This window comes from Diabrotica undecimpunctata, chromosome 1 (assembly GCF_040954645.1).
Source record: "Diabrotica undecimpunctata isolate CICGRU chromosome 1, icDiaUnde3, whole genome shotgun sequence".
NCBI lineage: Eukaryota > Metazoa > Arthropoda > Insecta > Coleoptera > Chrysomelidae > Diabrotica > Diabrotica undecimpunctata.
This window is the reverse complement of record NC_092803.1, coordinates 42,537,007-42,556,014: the sequence shown is the minus strand read 5'-3', so window position 1 is coordinate 42,556,014 and position 19,008 is coordinate 42,537,007. Positions and strand designations below refer to the sequence as shown.

At 34.8% G+C, this 19,008-nt stretch overlaps 1 protein-coding gene and 1 pseudogene across 1 annotated transcript in view; one reads left to right on the top strand and one right to left on the bottom strand.

Annotated features, from left to right (window-relative positions):
- The first annotated feature begins 1,004 nt into the window (after positions 1-1,004).
- LOC140442015 (uncharacterized) lies at positions 1,005-5,504 on the top strand (annotated as a pseudogene).
- Positions 5,505-7,849: 2,345 nt separating this feature from the next.
- LOC140441857 (uncharacterized) overlaps positions 7,850-19,008 on the bottom strand; it is a 69,998-nt gene continuing 58,839 nt past the window's right edge. Inside the window, exons 12-13 of the mRNA XM_072532849.1 lie at positions 12,224-12,466; positions 7,850-8,567 (exon numbers count right to left, since the gene is read on the bottom strand). Of these exons, the coding sequence (XP_072388950.1) occupies positions 8,131-8,567; positions 12,224-12,466 (680 nt within the window). The 3' untranslated portion in view covers positions 7,850-8,130. The remainder of the gene's footprint in view (positions 8,568-12,223; positions 12,467-19,008) is intronic.

The following is a 19,008-nucleotide window of genomic DNA, read 5'->3' as shown; positions in this document are numbered from 1 at the left end:
GCTAACTGTTTAGTAAAAATTGTTATAGTGCATTTACTTTACCTACTATACCTCAATATAACTTTGTTGACGAACTATTTGCCTTTTATTTTTTTGTTATGATATAAATTTATATTTTTGTCCATGGTGTATCTCTTTCAGGCATTGTTATTGATTTATATTACTATTAGATTTATCTATAAACAGTGTGTACCGCACAATCATAATACCTTTTCTCTCACGGTTTACTTTATTCTCGCATGATTATCTTAACTGTACCTTACCTTTCCTGTTATCTTATTCTATATGTCACTGTTCACTGTTCCTCTAAAAATAGGGTGGTGCCCAAATATTTCCCTTCTCTTTATCTTCTAACTTCTCTTCTCTTTATCTTCTAACCTCTCATCCCTGTATCTTCAGTACTTCTCTAACTGATTCTTTATACTTGAGCTGTAATAAGAGCCCCGACCAAGATACCTTTACCAGAATACCACAATAAAATATACATTAATACAATATTTTCACATTAAACTTTGTTTTCAATGGCTGGTTTAAATAATTTTTTAATAGAAAGAAATATAGTTAGGAACGCCCTTGCAGGGACGGAAATATTAGCGGAGTGGAGAGGCAGAGTTTACCATCCCTTTCTTAATCCAATTAAAGAACTATTCACAAATACACATTCAGATTAGTATATGAAATTTTTCATCTGAGTTAACTCGCAAACGAAAAAATTCGATTGCATTCGAAAATACGACCTCAGATCCTGACTAGTGGAGTTACCGTTTTAATTGAACCGCTGAATAGCCCTTTGAACGGCACAACGACGTATAAAACCTAGCACCTGGGCGGCATAATATTGGCTAAGGCATTCTGCACACGAAGCTTATCATCATAGACGCGTATAAGTTTCGTCATGCAGCGACGATTCCTTTTCGCCTTAAAATCCGCAAACTATTCGATTTGCAAGCGGCATGTGATCGTCTTGTTTTAAGGTTTTCCATGCTTTTACAGTAGTTGCAAAGATGTCAAGTGATGACGAGGACTTACTTTTGTTAAATTATCTTCGCCACCGCAAAAAAAAGAAACTGAGGCAATTTTGGGTGCATCCTTATATCTACAAAAACTACAACAGAAGGTTATTTATTGCCGCCAAAGAGTTGTCGGAGGATGACTCTAAATTTCACACATTTTACAGAATATCTGAAAATAAATTTAAAGAATTGGTGTTAATTGTAGGTCCTGCCATTCAAAAGCACAATACTAACATGCGTGAGTATGTTAGTTCAAAAGAAACACTTATGATAACACTTAGATAAATAAAAAACGTACTATATCTAGGTATATTTATTAATCAAATATTATATTAATATTTGTAAGAAATTATGTTGTTGCATATTGGTCGAAGGAGGAGAAATGTCATCAGTGGTAACTGTGCTGCAATTACTTCTATGAAAATCCACTTGAGGTGTGTGATGCTGATTCGTTTTGGTGATAGTCTATTCTTGAAGTATCGTGTATCGGAAGGTGTTGAGTTAGATTATTTTGTTCTTGTTGTCTGATTAATTGTTCGATTAACGTTAGAGTTTGTATTTTGAACATTCGTAAATTTTTGTCAGATAGGCTTTTTACATCAGGTATAGTGTATTTTTATGTACGAGAGAGTAATAAAACAATAAATTATGTATGCAAATCCCTAAACTGTTGATACGGGTGACTCAATGAAAAACAGATATTCGTCAACAAGTTTACAGAAGTATATAGGAAAACAATTTTAAATTGAGTATGACCACCAGGTATAAAGGTTGGAGCAGAATAGAATACAATAGTTGTGAGGGTTACTAATCCCTAAATAAGGTTGCCAGTGTCGGAGTGATGGAGGTTAACAGGTACTAATGAATTTGCAAGAAATGTAAGATGTTTATTTTATTGGTTATATATAACCAATAAAAGTTTAATAAGTACCTATCTATTTGCAAAATAAAGTTTAATTCTTTAGATAAAATAAAACGTTTTATTTTATCTATTTGCAAAATAAAGTTTAATTCTTTGCCTATTTGCAAAATAAAGTTTAATTCTTTAGATAAAATAAAACGTTTTATTTTATCTGAAATGAGTGCATTCCACGAAGTAAGGGTTTCAACAATCAAACATTTAATTCTTTAATTCCAGGAATCTACGACAGTAATTGACTAGATAATTACCTTCTAATCTTATTCCACAGAAAATGTGATAGTGGGTTTTTCCATTTTGTATATAGGAAGGTCCAAGTGGCGTATTCAAAATTCTTAACAGTTCACTAAAAGTAGGTACTTCAGTTGCAAGGTGCAGTTTATTGTGTATACTAGTGTTATGGAAAATTTGGAAGTGCCGTGTAAACGCCGAAAAATTGGTCCTCTAACAGTTAATGAAAAAACATTAATATATAATTGTTTTAAATCATTTACAGACAAACGTTTATGTGAAAGTGTTGATGAGACCGTTGAGTTAGTTAGCAGTACACTTGGTGTTGGGAAATCTACGATTTACAGAGTTATTAAAGAAGAGAAATGTGGTAGTTTTCAAATGCCACGTAATGCTCCAAGGAAACCAAAATTTCAAATAGAATATCATTTTAAAGAAGGACTTCGACGGAAAGTGCATGAATTCTTCTTTAGACAAGAATTTCCAACATTGGATAAAGTTCTTGTCTCAGTTCGAGATGATAAGGATTACCCAGAAATGAGTCGAAGTACGTTATGGAAACTTTTAAAAGAAATAGGCTTCCGCTGGAAAAAGAATCCCAGAAAGTCTATTTTATTAGAAAGAAGCGATATTGTCATATGGAGAAGACATTTTCTAAGAACCATAAAGGAAATGAGAAACCAAAAAAGAAAAATATTTTATCTTGATGAAACATGGATCAACGAGGGTCATACACCAAATAAATTTTGGCAGGATGAAACTGTTACAAGTCAAAGGCACTCTTTTGTAAATAACTTATCTACTGGTTTAAACCCACCATCAGGAAAGGGACGCAGGCTGATAATAGTACACATTGGCAGTTCAGACGGTTTTGTTGAAGGTGGTTTATTAACTTTTGAATCAACTCGTACCGGTGACTACCATGAAGACATGAACGCTGATGTCTTTCAAGAATGGTTCGAACAAATGATAGATCTTCTTCCTAAGAACTGTGTAATAGTAATGGATAATGCAAGTTATCACTCCAGACTTATAGAAGGACTGCCCACAACCAAGTGGTTAAAAAAAGACTTGCAGAATTGGCTGAGTTCAAAAAATATTACGTACCATCCCGGATCTATAAGAAAGGAACTTTATTCGTTGTGTGCCCTTCATAAAGAAAAATTTAAAAAATACGAAATTGATGAAATTGACAAAAATCGTGGAATGACAGTACTTAGATCCCCACCATATCATTGTGAATTAAACCCGATTGAACTGGTATGGGCACAGATAAAGAGTGAAGTTTCAAGAAAAAATACCACTTTTAAAATTCATGATGTTAAACAGTTGTTTTTGGAGGCCGTAAATAATGTAAAACCTGAAAACTGGGAAAAGGCAGTAAATCACACTATTAAAGAAGAGGAAAAAATGTGGAAGCTGGACAATATTACTGATAAAATGATCGAGCCAGTTATTATAAATCTTGGTTCTGAAAGTTCATCTTCTGAATCTGATTTGGATTTGTAACAAGTAGCTGTAAGTTTTATATTAATATTTTTATTCATCTATTTAACATACCTTAGACGGTTTTAAAAACTCTTTTTCTCTTTTGTAATTTTTAAAAATTAAAAAAAATGTGAATTTTTTAAAACCCTTTTTAATGTAGGCCAGTCAGTTCTAATATAGTGTGTGATAAAAGAGGTCACTTTTGTTTACATACACATAACACTTTATAACACTGAAATAATTCATTTATTTTTTACAATTATTCAAAGTAATTTTTCAATTAATCTTGAGCACGCCCATGGAGTGGTCGGAGCTACCAGTTAAAATTATGCTAATTACTCTCTCGTTCATAAAAATAAACTATAGTAAACTTAAAAGAAACATCTTTCGATCATCATCTGGTGATTCCAGGATATTCCTATCTTTTTTTATTCAGATATTGTAAAACTGCTTGATCAACAGCGTGACTTTGTCTAATACATTTTTTTTTCTCTGGCTAGAGATAGTTTCCTGAACAAGTTTTGATGATTCGATTACTGAACTGTTATTATTTTCTTCAGTATTATTTTCAGCTATGTTTTCATTTGGCGGTGCTTGAGATGATTCGTCTTCATCTGGCTGCGTCAATACATCAGTGTTTGGTAGCGAAATATTTTCAGTATTTTCTAAATGTTGGACCGGTCTTATATATGGCAATACAAACTGCTTAACGTCATGCAAGTAGTAAGGGTTTTTTGCTTTTGGTGAAGAGCCAGATGGGGATGGTTTTAGGCTCCGGACAAACCAATTGCGAATGTTCTTTCATTTTTCTTTACAATCAGCTTCTGCAAAGATCAAATATTGTTAGAATATGTATACAAGCTAAAATTCAGTTGTTATACATTTTCACTTTTGTTTTTTGTTTCAGGTATTTAGCTACTGGCTGCACACTTGTAGGCCTAGCTTTATATTTTCAAAGAGGTGAAAGAACCATTGGATTAATTATAGAAGAAACTACAAATGCCATATGGAATTCGTTAAAAGAACTATATATGGTATTATCAAATAAAGAGAAATGGAAAGATATGGTTCAGAGATTTTTTGAATTATGGCAATTATCAAACTGTCTACAATACAGTTTGGTAATATAGAATTACAAAATATCCAAATTCAGGATCTTCAAATTTTAATTATAAAAATTATCATTCTGTGATTTTACTGGGTTGCTGTGATGCTGATGGTATCTTTACTTCAATAAAATGTGGATATGCTGGACGAAATAGTGACGGCGGCATCTTTTGGGTGTCGACATTGGGTCGTTGGTTGGAAACCAACAATACTTTACAACCGTTAACTAAACTTCCTCATGACGAAAGTGACAATAAGTTCCCATACTATTTTGCAGCAGACGCCGCATTTCCTCTAAGAAAAAATGTCATCAGACCATACCCTGAAAGAAATATTGATAATAAAAAGCGAATTTTCAATAACAGACTTAGTCGAGATAGAAAAACTATAGAGTGCACATTTGGAATGGTGACTCAAAAATTTCAGGTTTTGTTGACACTTATCAGATGTCGACAATACGAAACTATTATCTCAATTATCCAGCGTGCTTGTGTATTACACAATTTTATTCGATACAAGGATGGTGCATTGTATACAGTACCTTCAGCACTTCAATACAAAATATCCCACAAAATGTCAGAAATGTGCCAGACATGGTTAACTTAAAAATAAATGAAAATTCTTTACCTCAACATTTACGAAATTACTTAGCAAATTATTTTTTATTACAAAATACTGCTTTACCATGGCAATAGAATTATTGTTTAAAAAATATGAAAATTAATTTAATCAATATATGTACCTAACTAACAATTAAGTTTTATTTTAACCTACCTGGACAGCAAACTCAGAAAAGCTATTATGAGCCTATACAAGAACAAAAGAAATAGAGTAAAAACAAATAATATGGAATCAGACGAGTTTAGAGTCAATGATGGCTTACGATAAGGAGGTGTACTAGGCCCAATCCTGTTCAGCATTGTACTAGATGATGTAATGAAGGAAACTAGAGAAGAAATATCGAGAATATTTGTTGGACATAGAAACCTGGAAATGATACAGATAACGGAGTGCGAATTTGCAGATGACCTCGTCGTATTTGGAAGAAACGAGGACGCACTTAAGAGAAACCTCCAAATACGGAGAGATAAACTCGGAAAACGTAACCTGAGAATCAAAACAATCAAGTAAAACCAGGTCATGGTACGTGGGAAAACAGACCAACATACAAACATTAAAATTAATAACGATACTTTAGAACAAGTCGAAACCTTCAAATACCTGGGAGTGCAACTAGAGAGTAGGGGCACACAAGAAGCAGAGATAAACAATCGAATAGCAAACGCTTCCTGGATATACCACGCAATTAAGAGCACATTCCTATCGAAAAAAGAAGTATCCCAAAAAGCCAAGATAGCTATCTACAACACAGTTTTTGTACCTATCTTAACATTTGGATGTGAAAACTGGACGCTCACCACCAGACTAAAAAAGAAACTACAAAGTATTGCAATGAAGTATCTAAGAAGAGTACTAGGGGTGACCAGAATGGACAGGATACGGAACGAGGAAATAAGAGAACGCCTTAAAGTCCAACCAATAGAGAAGAAAATCGAAGAAGCCCAACTAAGATGGTACGACCACATGGTAAGGATGGATAAAGAAAGACCAGTGAAACAAGTGTGGGAAGCGAGAAGAATCTTGAAAATACCAAGGGGTAGAACCATAAAGACCTGTGACGATGAAATTGCCGCCATCCTAGACACGAGAGGAGTCACCAAGGAGCAAGTGAAGAAATTGGCAAGCAACAAGAAGAATTGGAGGAAGTTTGTTTACGAAACCTAAAAGAGACTTTACACCCAACACCTTACCTTACTAAAGTATATTTAACCTACCTGACCACTTTATTTGCCTGGCTACTGCTGACCACGCTTTTTCAGTAACATCTTTTCTGGAGTAGTCTTGTAAGGTATTTTTATAAAATATAAACACTGATAAATTTCAATCAGTTGGACAAATATTAATATTTGATCCGCCATTCTCATAAAATTCCGTCAAAAAAGGTGTTCTAACACTAAAGAGTAATGCAAGCGACTGACATCGTTCCGCGCCGCTTACGCTTCGTGTACAGTATTCAGTAGAAAGACAAAAGTCAGCAGCACAAAAGCGTATGCTTTTCGTACGTCGCATCTGAAGGCGGGTGCACATATGCGAGCAAAACTGTTCGCGAACCGTTTGTGAACGCTATATTCGTTAATTTGTACGACGAGACGAACCGCTTGCGAGCTGTTCGTTCGTTGCTCGTCAGGAACCACGGCCTGTCGGTTTTTGGGACGAACACAAAGAATGTTCGCAGTTAAATTTGGACGGTGTTTGAGACTATAAATTGTTTCTGCTAAGTGTGCGATGAGATCATTCGGTTAAACAAAATTGCTGAACGAGCGCGGCTTATTCAAAAGTAACGAGAGAAATTAATAACAGATAATGTACCTAAACAAAATACCGAAATGTTTAGAATAACGAAGTAAATTAATTCTCGGTTTGTTATTAGATACTTAGGGTATTGGATAGTCTAAACATAAACATATTTTCAACGAACTCTTTGCGAACAGCTCACGAGCAGTTCGCAAACAGTTCGGCTCGCATATTGTACCCACCTTAAAAAAGGTGGTTAATACGCGTCTATGACGATACGCTTCGTCTGCAGTATGCCTAAGACAATCTTGCACCAAAGCCACGGTTCTTGTAGCATTCGTTGGTATTAATATCATTTTAATAGTATTAAAAATTCTAAACTCAAAAATTGGTCTGGTTGTTAAAATCAGTAGGATAACAAATTAGTTTCTTGCCTCTTATCGAACTTAAATTTTTGACAAAAACATAAATTTCTACTGTTTATAAAAAATGCCATAAAAAATTTAAAAATAATGTATAGAAATGAATAATTGCACGTATACGAGGGTTTCTCTAAATTTATGTCATATAACAAGTCAAAAATTTTAAAACTCTCCATAAATGGGAAATATATCATGGATCGAGTTTTTTGCACCAGATTGGATTTAATGAGCACAATATAATGTCAAAGGTAGTGATAATGAAGATTTTAATTTAAATGAAAAAAAAAAGAAGAACTTCCTAATATTAACGAGTAAAAAGAAGAACATAATTTTTTTATTATATTTTCAGACAAAACAAAAAATATTTAAAACACAAGCACAAAAACCTTATAAAATTGATAAGACGAAGTGGAATCAATAAAATATTGGTCAATCTTATTACAAAAAAAAGACCAAAGTTGTGAAAAACTAAGTCTACATTTTCTAGATTCTTAAAGTGAGATTTCTGCCTAGACATCAATATTGAAAAGCAATTACAACAGCCTGCACTAAATAATGTTCTACAATGCTTAGTTATCTAATCTCTTCGCATGTTTTATTTATTTAACTTCTTCAAGTTAAACCAAAACCCGTCTTCCGCTGTAACATTGAATTGTGACTTGGAAATTTTTAACGGTATGTGAAGTTTTGTCGAAGGTTCAACTATAAAATAGGATAAAAGATAAAACAGCACCACTTTCGTTTCTAAAAGCGCAAATCGCGATCCTATACAGTTCCTAGGACCAATGCCGAAGGGAAGATACGTGTACGGATTGATTTTTGACTTGTTTTCGTCGTTGAACCTTTCTGGGTCAAACTTCTCTGGATTTTGGTAGAATGCCGGATCTCTATGTATCGCCCATATGGGAAAAAGAAGAACTGTATTCTTTTCAATATAGAGGGGCTTTTCTTCTGGTGTTGCAGGAGGGATGGTGTAAGATCGGGTACATACTCTGTCAGCCATTACAGCCATCGGCCATTTCCGTAAAGTTTCTGAAAAATAGGCAAAATATTAGCAATACTATTTTGAAATTAATTTCTTGTATCATTTTATTTTCGTAGTTACATTTTAAAGATTATTCATAGTTGTAGGACTATATTTACATTTTTATACATTTGTCAAGACTTTTTCTTCCACTTTTGTTAATATCCGTTACGAACGTTGGTTACACTAACATGGTTATTGATTTAAATAGGCTTATCTCAAAGTCAATGGAAGACAAAGAGATATCAATGGCCGCTTTTTAAGATATAGAAGGGGCATTTAATAATGTTACTACCAGCTCTTGGTAGCTATGGGTAGACGAGGCGCACATGCAGTAATATGCAGATGGATAAGGGCATCCCTGGAGAATAGCACAGTAGCTTCCACTCTGGGTAAAGCAATCATCAAAGCAGAAGTAGGTGCAGGCTGTCCACAAGGAGGAGTTCTGTCCTCTCTACTTTGGGCAACCTTGGTACATGATCTCCTCAGAAATCTGTCCACAGAAGGCTTTTATTGTCTAGGATATATTGACGATATAGCAATCGTTGTCAGGATCAGATTTGCTCAGGTGGTCTCTAAGAGAATATAAGCAGCCCTAAATATAGTAGACGACTGGTGTAAGCAAGAGAGACTGATAGTCAATGCTCAGAAAACAAAAATCGGCAACTTCACCAAAAAAACATCACTACAAGGTCTAAAACTACCGGTGCTGGGAGGAACAGAGATTTCATTTGCCAACGAAACAAAATATCTTGGGGTGTATTTTGATTATAGGCTTACATGGAATACTCACATTCTGAAAACAACACCGAAAGCTACTATATCCCTGGGCAGATGTAGAAGAATGTGCAATAAGAATTGGGGACTAAACCCCAAAATGACCCTATGGTTATACATAAGGGTTATTAGACTAATGATAACCTATGACTCGGTGACGTAGTGGACAAAGACGCAGCAAGTGGAAGCAATAAGGCTGCTGTGTAATACACAAAGGCTAGCATGCCTGTGTATTAAGTGGGCCATAAAAACAACTCCTACTGCATCGTTGGAAGTCCTGCTGAATCTATCACCACCTCATATCTTTATACAAGGCGAAGCCAGATCAGTGATGCACAGCGATATTGTGATGGAGCAAACTATCGATGCAATAGCTACGAGATATAGCTTTAACAATAAGTTCACAATTAAGATACCAGGCAGGGAAGACTGAAATAAAGGTGTACCCATACAAGCTGCTGCTAACTGCTACACGGATGGCTCAAAAACATCGGAATCGGAGGGTGTGAGAGCCGGCATAGTAGGGACAGATCAAGGGATACATTTTTGGTAAGTCTATCTAAGGATGTGATAGTTTTCCAGGCGAAAATAACGGCAATCCATCACTGCGAGTAAGAAATAGAAAGGCAGGAAAAAACGTTCCGTTCAGTTGCCATCTTCACAGATAGTCAGGCAGCGCTTGAGGCACTCAATTCTGTAGAGGTCAATTCTACTGTAGTATGGAATTGTGTGTGTGCCCTAAATAAACTAGGAGACCGTAGCAAGCTTACAGTAGCCTGGGTACCGGGGCACCAGGGTCATAAGGGCAATGAAAAAGCAAATGAAATGGCCAAACAGGGATTATTAATGCCGTTCGTTGGGCCGGAACCCTTCTGCGGTGTTGCAAAGAACAAGAACGGCTACAAGGAAGTGGTAGCGGCTGGAATAATGGAGGAATTCACCAGGACAAAGACAGGCGAAACAGTTCATTACAAAATATTCGCCAAAATTTACGGCAGACTTAATAAGCAGACAGGAAAACAGTCAAAGCCATAGTAGGTCTTCTAACAGGGCACTGTAAGCTGAATAGGCACTTGAAGCTGATGAGGTTATCAGATGATGACCTGTGCAGATTCTGTCACCTCGAAGAAAAAACAGCAGAGCACATTCTATGTCAGTGTGATAGTCTGGCAAATGCATGATTCTTTGAATTAGGAGAAGAAAATCCACCGACAAATAGCTAAATGGAAGGTACAGTCTCGACGCTATTAGACTTTTTAGGGTCAGGCTAGAGAATGTTATCTAGGACCAGAGGACCACAATAGATCTGAAAAGGTCTCAGAAGAATAGACCAAAAGGCCACTTCTCTAAATATATCGATCTATCTAACATGGTTATTATAGTAGTATTCTTTATGATATATCTTATATCCGTTACGAACTTTTGCTTATATCCGTTACGAACGTTGGAACGTTTGTCACATTATTGTGGTCACAAACAAGAAGAGACTCGTGTCTGGTCTTTTCCATATTTTACTATGCATGCGAGACCTTTACAGTCAAAGAATCACATAGACGACGCATTTGAAATGTGAACATGGAGACGACTGGTTCGAATTCAGTGGATCCTGGAAGAATCGCCATATAATAAAAAGTATAGTAATCTTCATTTGGATACACAACTGGATACAGCGCCTTCTGACGATGTTACTTATGGAACTATATCTTGACTTGGAAAAGGTTTATTAATATATTAATCTCTGATTCTGTGATGATGATTCTGTGATTAATATGTGACGTATTTATTCGCTATTATTTACAACTGTGTAATTACTAGATGACATTATTCATGAAACGATATATTAATTACGTATGCATACATCTTGAATACAATTACCGACATACTAGCTTGACTTTAAGTTAGTAACTTCATCTTAGTTTCATTGTTTTCTCTTTTTATAATCGTCCTTGCCTATAACGATATTAGTAGATCAGTAGGTTTGGATTGGATTTTCTACAGGTTTGAAAACTCAAGTATTTTTTAAACTTGACACACTCCGCGATTACTATGTGTGTCCCAGATTCCTATTAAAAATAATTTTAATTAAAGCAAAAACGCAATTTAAAACATATTACTTCGGGATTATTTATAAATTCTAATATCTTAGGAATAATATCACAGCTGTCCGCAGGATCATCTCAACCAACGTCTTTCTAGTACTGTTTACTTTAGAATTTTAAAGTTCTTTGGTCATATCGATCGAAGCTATCACAAAAGAAGCGGTTGGTGATCTAAGGAAGGCCTCAGAGTCAACGTCAATACAGCATATCTCCACAGCCATGGGCAGACATTACGAAAAATCTTCTTAACAAATAGTTTACTGAGGAGTACATGTTACAAAGGATCGCGACCAGTGGAGATATACCATTAATCAAACTATCCGAACTGCTAAAGCTTAATGATGAACCACAACACATCTGCTAAGATGTTAATGACTATGATGATAATGACTTTGAAGTATGGCTCTAAGTAGTTTGTATCATTGTAAAGGTTAATTCCATTGCATTGAGGCCAATAGATGATGATGATGACCTTGAAGTAGGGTCCTAAGTAGTTTGTATCCTTGTAAAGGATAATTCCATTGAGACCAATAGAATTTAACTTTACGCTTCCAATCCATGACGCGTTTTAGACATAGATCATTTTATTGGTCATCTCATAGCTCCTCGTATTCAAGCAGGCTCCATTCAAATGCCTATATGAGTTCGTATAGGAATTTGAATGGATTTTTCTACCCTGAGCTCGATGTCATCGAACAGAGGCTTTCTGTCTGTTAGTTAAACTCACCGTCTAGTATTATAAAAGTTCATGATTTATAACAAAAAGCTTTAAAAATGATAATTTTTACCTGATATAACCATGTCCAAGTATTTCATTTTCAATAGACCTTCGTACGTTAGCTTTCCGTTACATTCTCTCAAAGTTTCTTCAATTTCTTCTCTCAATCTATTTTGGATATCAGGATTTACTGCTAATTCATAGGTTGTAAAACACATTAAGGAAGATACGCCATCGAAACCAGCAAAGAAGAAAATCATAGCGTGAGCAGCTATATCAACATTAGTGATTTCTTTGGCACCTTTACCATGTCCTACAAACAAAAAAATTGTCAGATTGTATATTAGAAAAAATAAATCATTGAGATATTATTTTTGTATATCAGGGATGAATAACTTTTGTAATTAAATTTCATAGGGATTGACTTTTTTCCTATATAATGGAATAAACGTAGCTCTTTCATGAAGAATATTGTAAAATTAACGAAAATTTTTAATACTCGTCTATTTTATTGAACTTTGTATTGTACAATATACCTGGAGGCGTCCACAATGCTACCGGCTCTCAAAGAAACTAAAAAAACTGAATCATGTTAACTGAAAGACAAGTGATAAAAAAATTAACTAAAGCTTAAGATAATAGATGTTACAGAATGCGTACAAAAATAAAAAGTATAAAAAAATAACAAATAGGCGGGCCTTGTTATAAACCAATATATAGTTAAAGAAACAGAAACGATTACACTTACCTTAAATGCTTTTTAGCAAAAATTATTAAAATTATTTATTTATTGTCCAAGACCAGGGGAAATTATTAGAGAAAATAAAAATACAATGTAGGTAAATCAAAGAAATGTATGAGGAAAACACCTCACGATCCGTCAGTATTAGTCCACCTTCTTGCTAATCTTCCCACTATAGAGGACATAATCCGTTCTCTCATTAAAAGATACGTCTTGCGAATGATAGATGGCTCCAACATCGGAGGTAAAGAGATTTTGAAAGTTCATTGCCATCGTCTAAGGTACATACTCACTAGGCGCCCAAAGAAAAAAAATTCATTCCCTCTAGCCAAGTTTCTACACTTGGCTGGTAACGAACTTTCTGATGAGTACTTCGACACCCTAGAGAAAACTCCCCGTAGATATTGCCAGATAACATTAAACTGCAGGCCAAAAATGCTGATTAAAGCCGTTCCAATTTATAGCTGGTAATATCTGAGGCGCATTTTTTTTTCGCGGTTTGGTGGGCTTCCCCTATCCCCAAAAATAAGAACACTCTTAGTTACTTAGCTATTGCATACACATCTTTAACTTTCCCGCTCTACTAGCAGTTCTGCCATCTATTTCTGCCAAATTTGCAATTGAAGTTGCCAGTCCCTATTCTAAGCTTCGGTAAAAAAAGGAGCAGAGCTACCTTGAAGAGGCGAAACCTTAGCGAGGTTTCATAAAGTCACCAGAGATGAAAATGCCACTATACCTCTAAAAATCATACTAAGGCTCGCCCTCCACTTGCGATTTGTAGTCGCGCGATTGTTTAGACGCAAAGATTGAACACATTGTCTCAAATACAAGTCAATCCATTTGCGACTAAATAATCATATGAACCATACGGACAAGCATGGACTTGCGTCTACTTATGATTGTTTAGTCGCGATTATGAAGCCAGCTCAGCTTGATATGTTTTCAACAATATTTAATTTTTAATTTTTTTAAAATATAAGAGAACTAGGAATATGCTGGAAATGTTAAGGACAGTTTGAGTACTATTATTCAGATCAGGTGATTTATAAAAACTACTTTTTTACATGCGGTATTATTGAAAAAAAATTTCAGGAGGCTTACATAAATCTTCAAAGAACATGTAAAACTGTCCAAGAAAAAATCTTTGAATTGTTAACGGATGAATCCAATATTGATGCTTTCGGTGTTTACTTTTAGTCCGAAGCAAAAAGAACGAGCACACAAGTAGTTTCGATGTCATCCATTGGAAAACTGATGTAATTCAGCGATTTATAAATCGCAGTGGAGGCACCCTCTACATTTTCTACGACAGCGATTTTTTTATCTCCGCTACTAATAATCACAAGTGGCGAGCTAGCCTAATAAGCTAAATTTTGCTGAGAATATCAGTTGTAAATTTCTAAACAAATGCAATAAAGTCCTCCTTTCCTATCTCCGAGCGACCCTCTAAAACCCCCTTCGGGGGAGGAGGAATAAAGAATTTGTGCACAGTACAAAAAAATGTTTTAAACAGGAAATGTATAACGTTGAAGAAAAATGCAAATTAGCACTTTTTTTGTAGAATGAATCATTCTCTCAGAAACAACGCTTAAAATAACAGGCGATTTTAAATATGTTACGCTTGCGAAATCAATTTTTTAAATAAAATTTTCAATAACTCGACTGTAAAAATTCGATAGCTTTTGATCAGAGTAACCTATCGACAAAAATTTAAATGTGTTTTAAAGATGAAATATATAGCTTTCGTACATTTAATTGTTGCATTTTGCCATAAATAGCAAAAATCGGTAAAAATAGAAAACTTTGAAGAACCGTATCTTGCTTAAAAGTAGTCCTAAAGTCTTCTACAGAAGACCATTTTTAAGGGAATGTTTTCTTGTTTATATTTAATGTACCATTGCCTATACCTAAAACTGCGTAGAAAAGAGTTTTTTTTTTAAATTAGGAAAAATAGTCCAAAAATGGTGTAAGCTGCAAATTTTAAAAAATATTATTATGGATACTCTAAATCTTAATACTTTTACTAAATGCCATTTTAAAGAGAAAGAATAAAAGTTCCTTTTCTGTCAAGTAATGCCTATACCTATACGTGGAAAACATAAGTAAAAAAGAAACGCCGCAGTGTTTACCGCAGGATATAATTTTCACTCTTTTTACTGTTTTGTTACGGTATAGTAATCATCTTATATCTTTCCTGTTATCGTTCTTGTCTTACTTCCTTTTCTTTCTCTTATTTATGAGGTTTCCCTACTATTTTCAAAAATAGGGCGGTGAAACAAATTTTATTCTCTTTCGTGTTCTCTTATTTATCTCACTCGCGAATCACTTGTAGTGTAGCTCTGTCGAATCCCGACCAAGACAACACTACTAGATTAAAGCATGGACCTTAGTATCTTTTTCGTACAGCCGTGTTGCCATTTACCATCTTTCATTAGGCACACTCCTCCACAGCGTAACCGTGGTAGCTGTTTATACGATACACAATTAAGTTGCTTTATATGTTATACAAGTATGTGGTTTCCACTCATAGGACCTTAAACCTTTCTTGGCCGTTGCACAAATAAGTACGGTTGGGTATTACTATGTTTCAATAGTTTACATAAAAACTTCTCAAGAAACACCTGTATTGACAAAGTTTTGCTCAACAAAATGAAGTGTCTACACCCTCGAAATTAGAATTTGGCCTCCCATCCCGACTGCCAAATGAAAAGTAAAATGGAATGTTCCTTGATGTAATGCTATCGTACAAAGGTTCCTTTCACCGCGCTGTCAATAGTTCTCATTGAACGATTCTACGACTTTAAATCTTAAGCTGCTTGAAGCCTGTATAAATAAACATTTAGATTATGCTTATTCTCGTTCGAAATTTTAAGACGCAAAATAGAACCTTAGGGAATTCATATAATATACAGAGTGGAAAAATGCTACAGTATTATACAAAATTCCAATATATAATATTCTAATACAAAGATTTTTTCTCAAGTCTAGTTGTGTTTCCTCGCACTGTAGTATCACTGTGAGGATAAAGTTTCAACGGTAATATGTACAAAAATAGAGACGTTGGTTAGCACTTCTATAATATCGCAGAAAATGCTAATTGTTGGGGCAAATCGCTTGTTTGGATAACTCGCTTGCATAAAACTGATACACTAGTAGACTTTATTTTTATTAAAAGAAACTTACAAAAATCTCATTACACACATTATTTTTACGCTCAAAATTAAATCTGTTTCTAACTTCATTGTCTTCTTTTTTCATCTGCTGTCACTTCTCAACTAAAGATGTGGACAACTGCACCCACTCTCACCGAAACTGCACTTATGTTTTAATTCTCCGTAACACTAATAATGTAATGAATCAAGTCCAAAATTACAGAAAAATAAATTAGGAAGTCGTAAGTGAGGCTGTTATCTAATAACTTAAAAATGTAGTAAAAGAAAATATAATAGATAGTCTGGCAGGCAATACATATCGCAATTTATCAAATTATTGACTTATTTTATTAGCTTAATGAATCAGACATTAAAATTTTGTATGAAAGTAGCTCTTGTCTTACATATCAACTTTATAAGGGATTTATTGGTAATGCTTAGTGCCGTTTTAAAGCGGTATTAGCACTTGTGTTTCGTGAAAATATTTTTGTACATGATATATATTTCGAGAAAATTTTTGTTAGAGTACTACATGCTATTTCAATGCTTTTACGTTGTTAGTTCGAACAAGTATGCCATCTGTGTTAAGGTGGATTAAGAAGTTTCTATTAAGTGAGTTTCTTCAGACAAGAATGCGGTATGTCAGCTATGCTGCTTAACTTTTACTTTGAATCAGTGGTTGAAGCAACCTTATATAATAGTAGCGAAGGGGTTAAAATCGATAAAGAAATTATAAATAACACCTTTAATGGCAGAGAGTCAAGAAGATCTTCAAATTCTGTTTGTGGCGAATTAAACAAACAATGGGCTATTTACGAAAATTAATAATAATTAACATCAACTATATTTCCCTTGATAGCCCTGACGAGATAAATGAAATTTAACTCGTAGGTGCAAATAAACATCAAATTCTAAATTGTTGCAATAAACAATCAAAACAATGTATATGTTCAGGTAAAACTAGGTATGGCTTACCGATAATTGAAGTTAATTACCATGGTTTACACTATTGTACGAAACAACGAACAAAACGAATTTAATATATGTGCATTGGTTCACTGGCGGTTTGCGTCTGTCCCTCTTATCGACGATCACGCTCTTGTGGTTCGCGAGATGCATTCCCCGCGCGGTACTATAGGGATCGTAGAGATACAGGGAGAATAAATGTATCGATTAATTTACACAACCATATTTGAATTTAAACACTGTCGAAAGCAGAAAAAATTAATAAAATGAAAAGTTATTAACTATTAATGCAAAAAAACATAACAATTTGTTATTGGAAAAGTTAATATTGAACAATCAGTACTAAAATTAGATGACAACCTATTTGATAGAGTTAAACTTTTTAGATATCTGGGTAGCTGGATTTATTGTAAAGTTAACAGCGAAGAGGAAATCTCGACTAAAATAGAGCTTTTCTCTATGGATCTAAATTATGTATAAATTTTTGGTATTACCTTTACATTATAAAAACTCGGCGTAGACGGCACACATACCAACGAATGTTTATTACAAAATATATATGAATGGAACGCTCAAAGAAGAATGGAATGCTCGCTACTTGGACTGACCCTCAGAGACAGGGTTGGAAACGAAAACATAAGAAGGACTGGCGTCACAGATGTCATAGAGCTCAGACAAAAGAAGCAGAGGTAGACCACCTACACGATGGACAAACGACGTCAAAAGAATCGCTGGGAATTGGCTACAGGAAGCAAACTTAAGACCGACATAACTAAAAGAAATTACATGAGGAGAGTTAAATGTTCAACTTTGGAAGCAGAAGGCTCAATGATAATGATATATGAATGAATGAAATGAATATCCTGTGGGAGCCTTATAACTGGCTACCTACACTCGAGGGTTGGAAATCTTTTGATTCCAAGCCTTACTTCAAAGGACTTGTGAGTGGATGTATCTCCATAGGTTTGATTCGTCAGTGACCGTTGAAGGATAAGGATTGTTAATGTGAGCAAATATAGCTCCAGAGAAATAAAATCACTTTAAGTTTATCGACTTATAATTAACTATGTTTAGAGTAGAGAAGCCTCAACACGGCCGTAGCGTACTATACAATGTCAAAAATTTCTTTCTTTATAACACGTGAAAGAGAAAACCGTTATATATAAAAAAAATGCCCGATTTCGGCGTAGAGAAATATTTTATACATGAATTTAGAGTGTTTTAAAAATGCACATCCTTCAAGGGCGATGTGTGAGAATGAACTGATAAAATACTACGTGATGCGTAAAAGTGAACATTACCCCTCTTTTATTTAGGTGTGAAAACTATTTAAAATATTGAGGCGCCAATGAGTCGGGTGTCCTGTGCAAACTTGATATAGTGAATATTTTACTTATTCTACACTAAGAAAAGTCTAAAAAATTACATTTTTATTTTATATTTTAAAAACAATATGTTCATTTCTGGAACATATCCATTTAAGTACTTTATGAGAGGAGTTTACAATCATTTTTTGACGTGACAACGTCTTAAATTAGGTTGTGGCTCGGAGTCACTCATGAAAAATTGTAACGCCCGCTCAGGTTTGTTACGATGAGTCACCGAACGAGAGAGAGGCCCGCCGGACCGGCGAATGCCTTGCGTCTCTCTCCCACTCAAACATGATCGGTCCGCTGCGCGCGCAGCACTAGAGAATTAGGCGCGTTGAATCGGTGCGTGCTTGTGTCTCTGTCTTTCTCGAGCGTTCTTGGCGTTGGAAAACCGAGAAAGCGTCATCATACAAGTTCACACGTGTGGTTAAAGTATCGTCAGCTGTGTCTGTAGTGAAAATGTGGAGTGCTCAGATTCGTCATTTACAACAACTACGACAATAAAGGTAAATAATTGTACACTAATATTTCATTATCGTAAACTATGATTGATTGATTAATTGTTAGATTGACACAAAAGTTGAGAAACTGAGTTTATAGGTTATGTCATACTATTGACAAATGT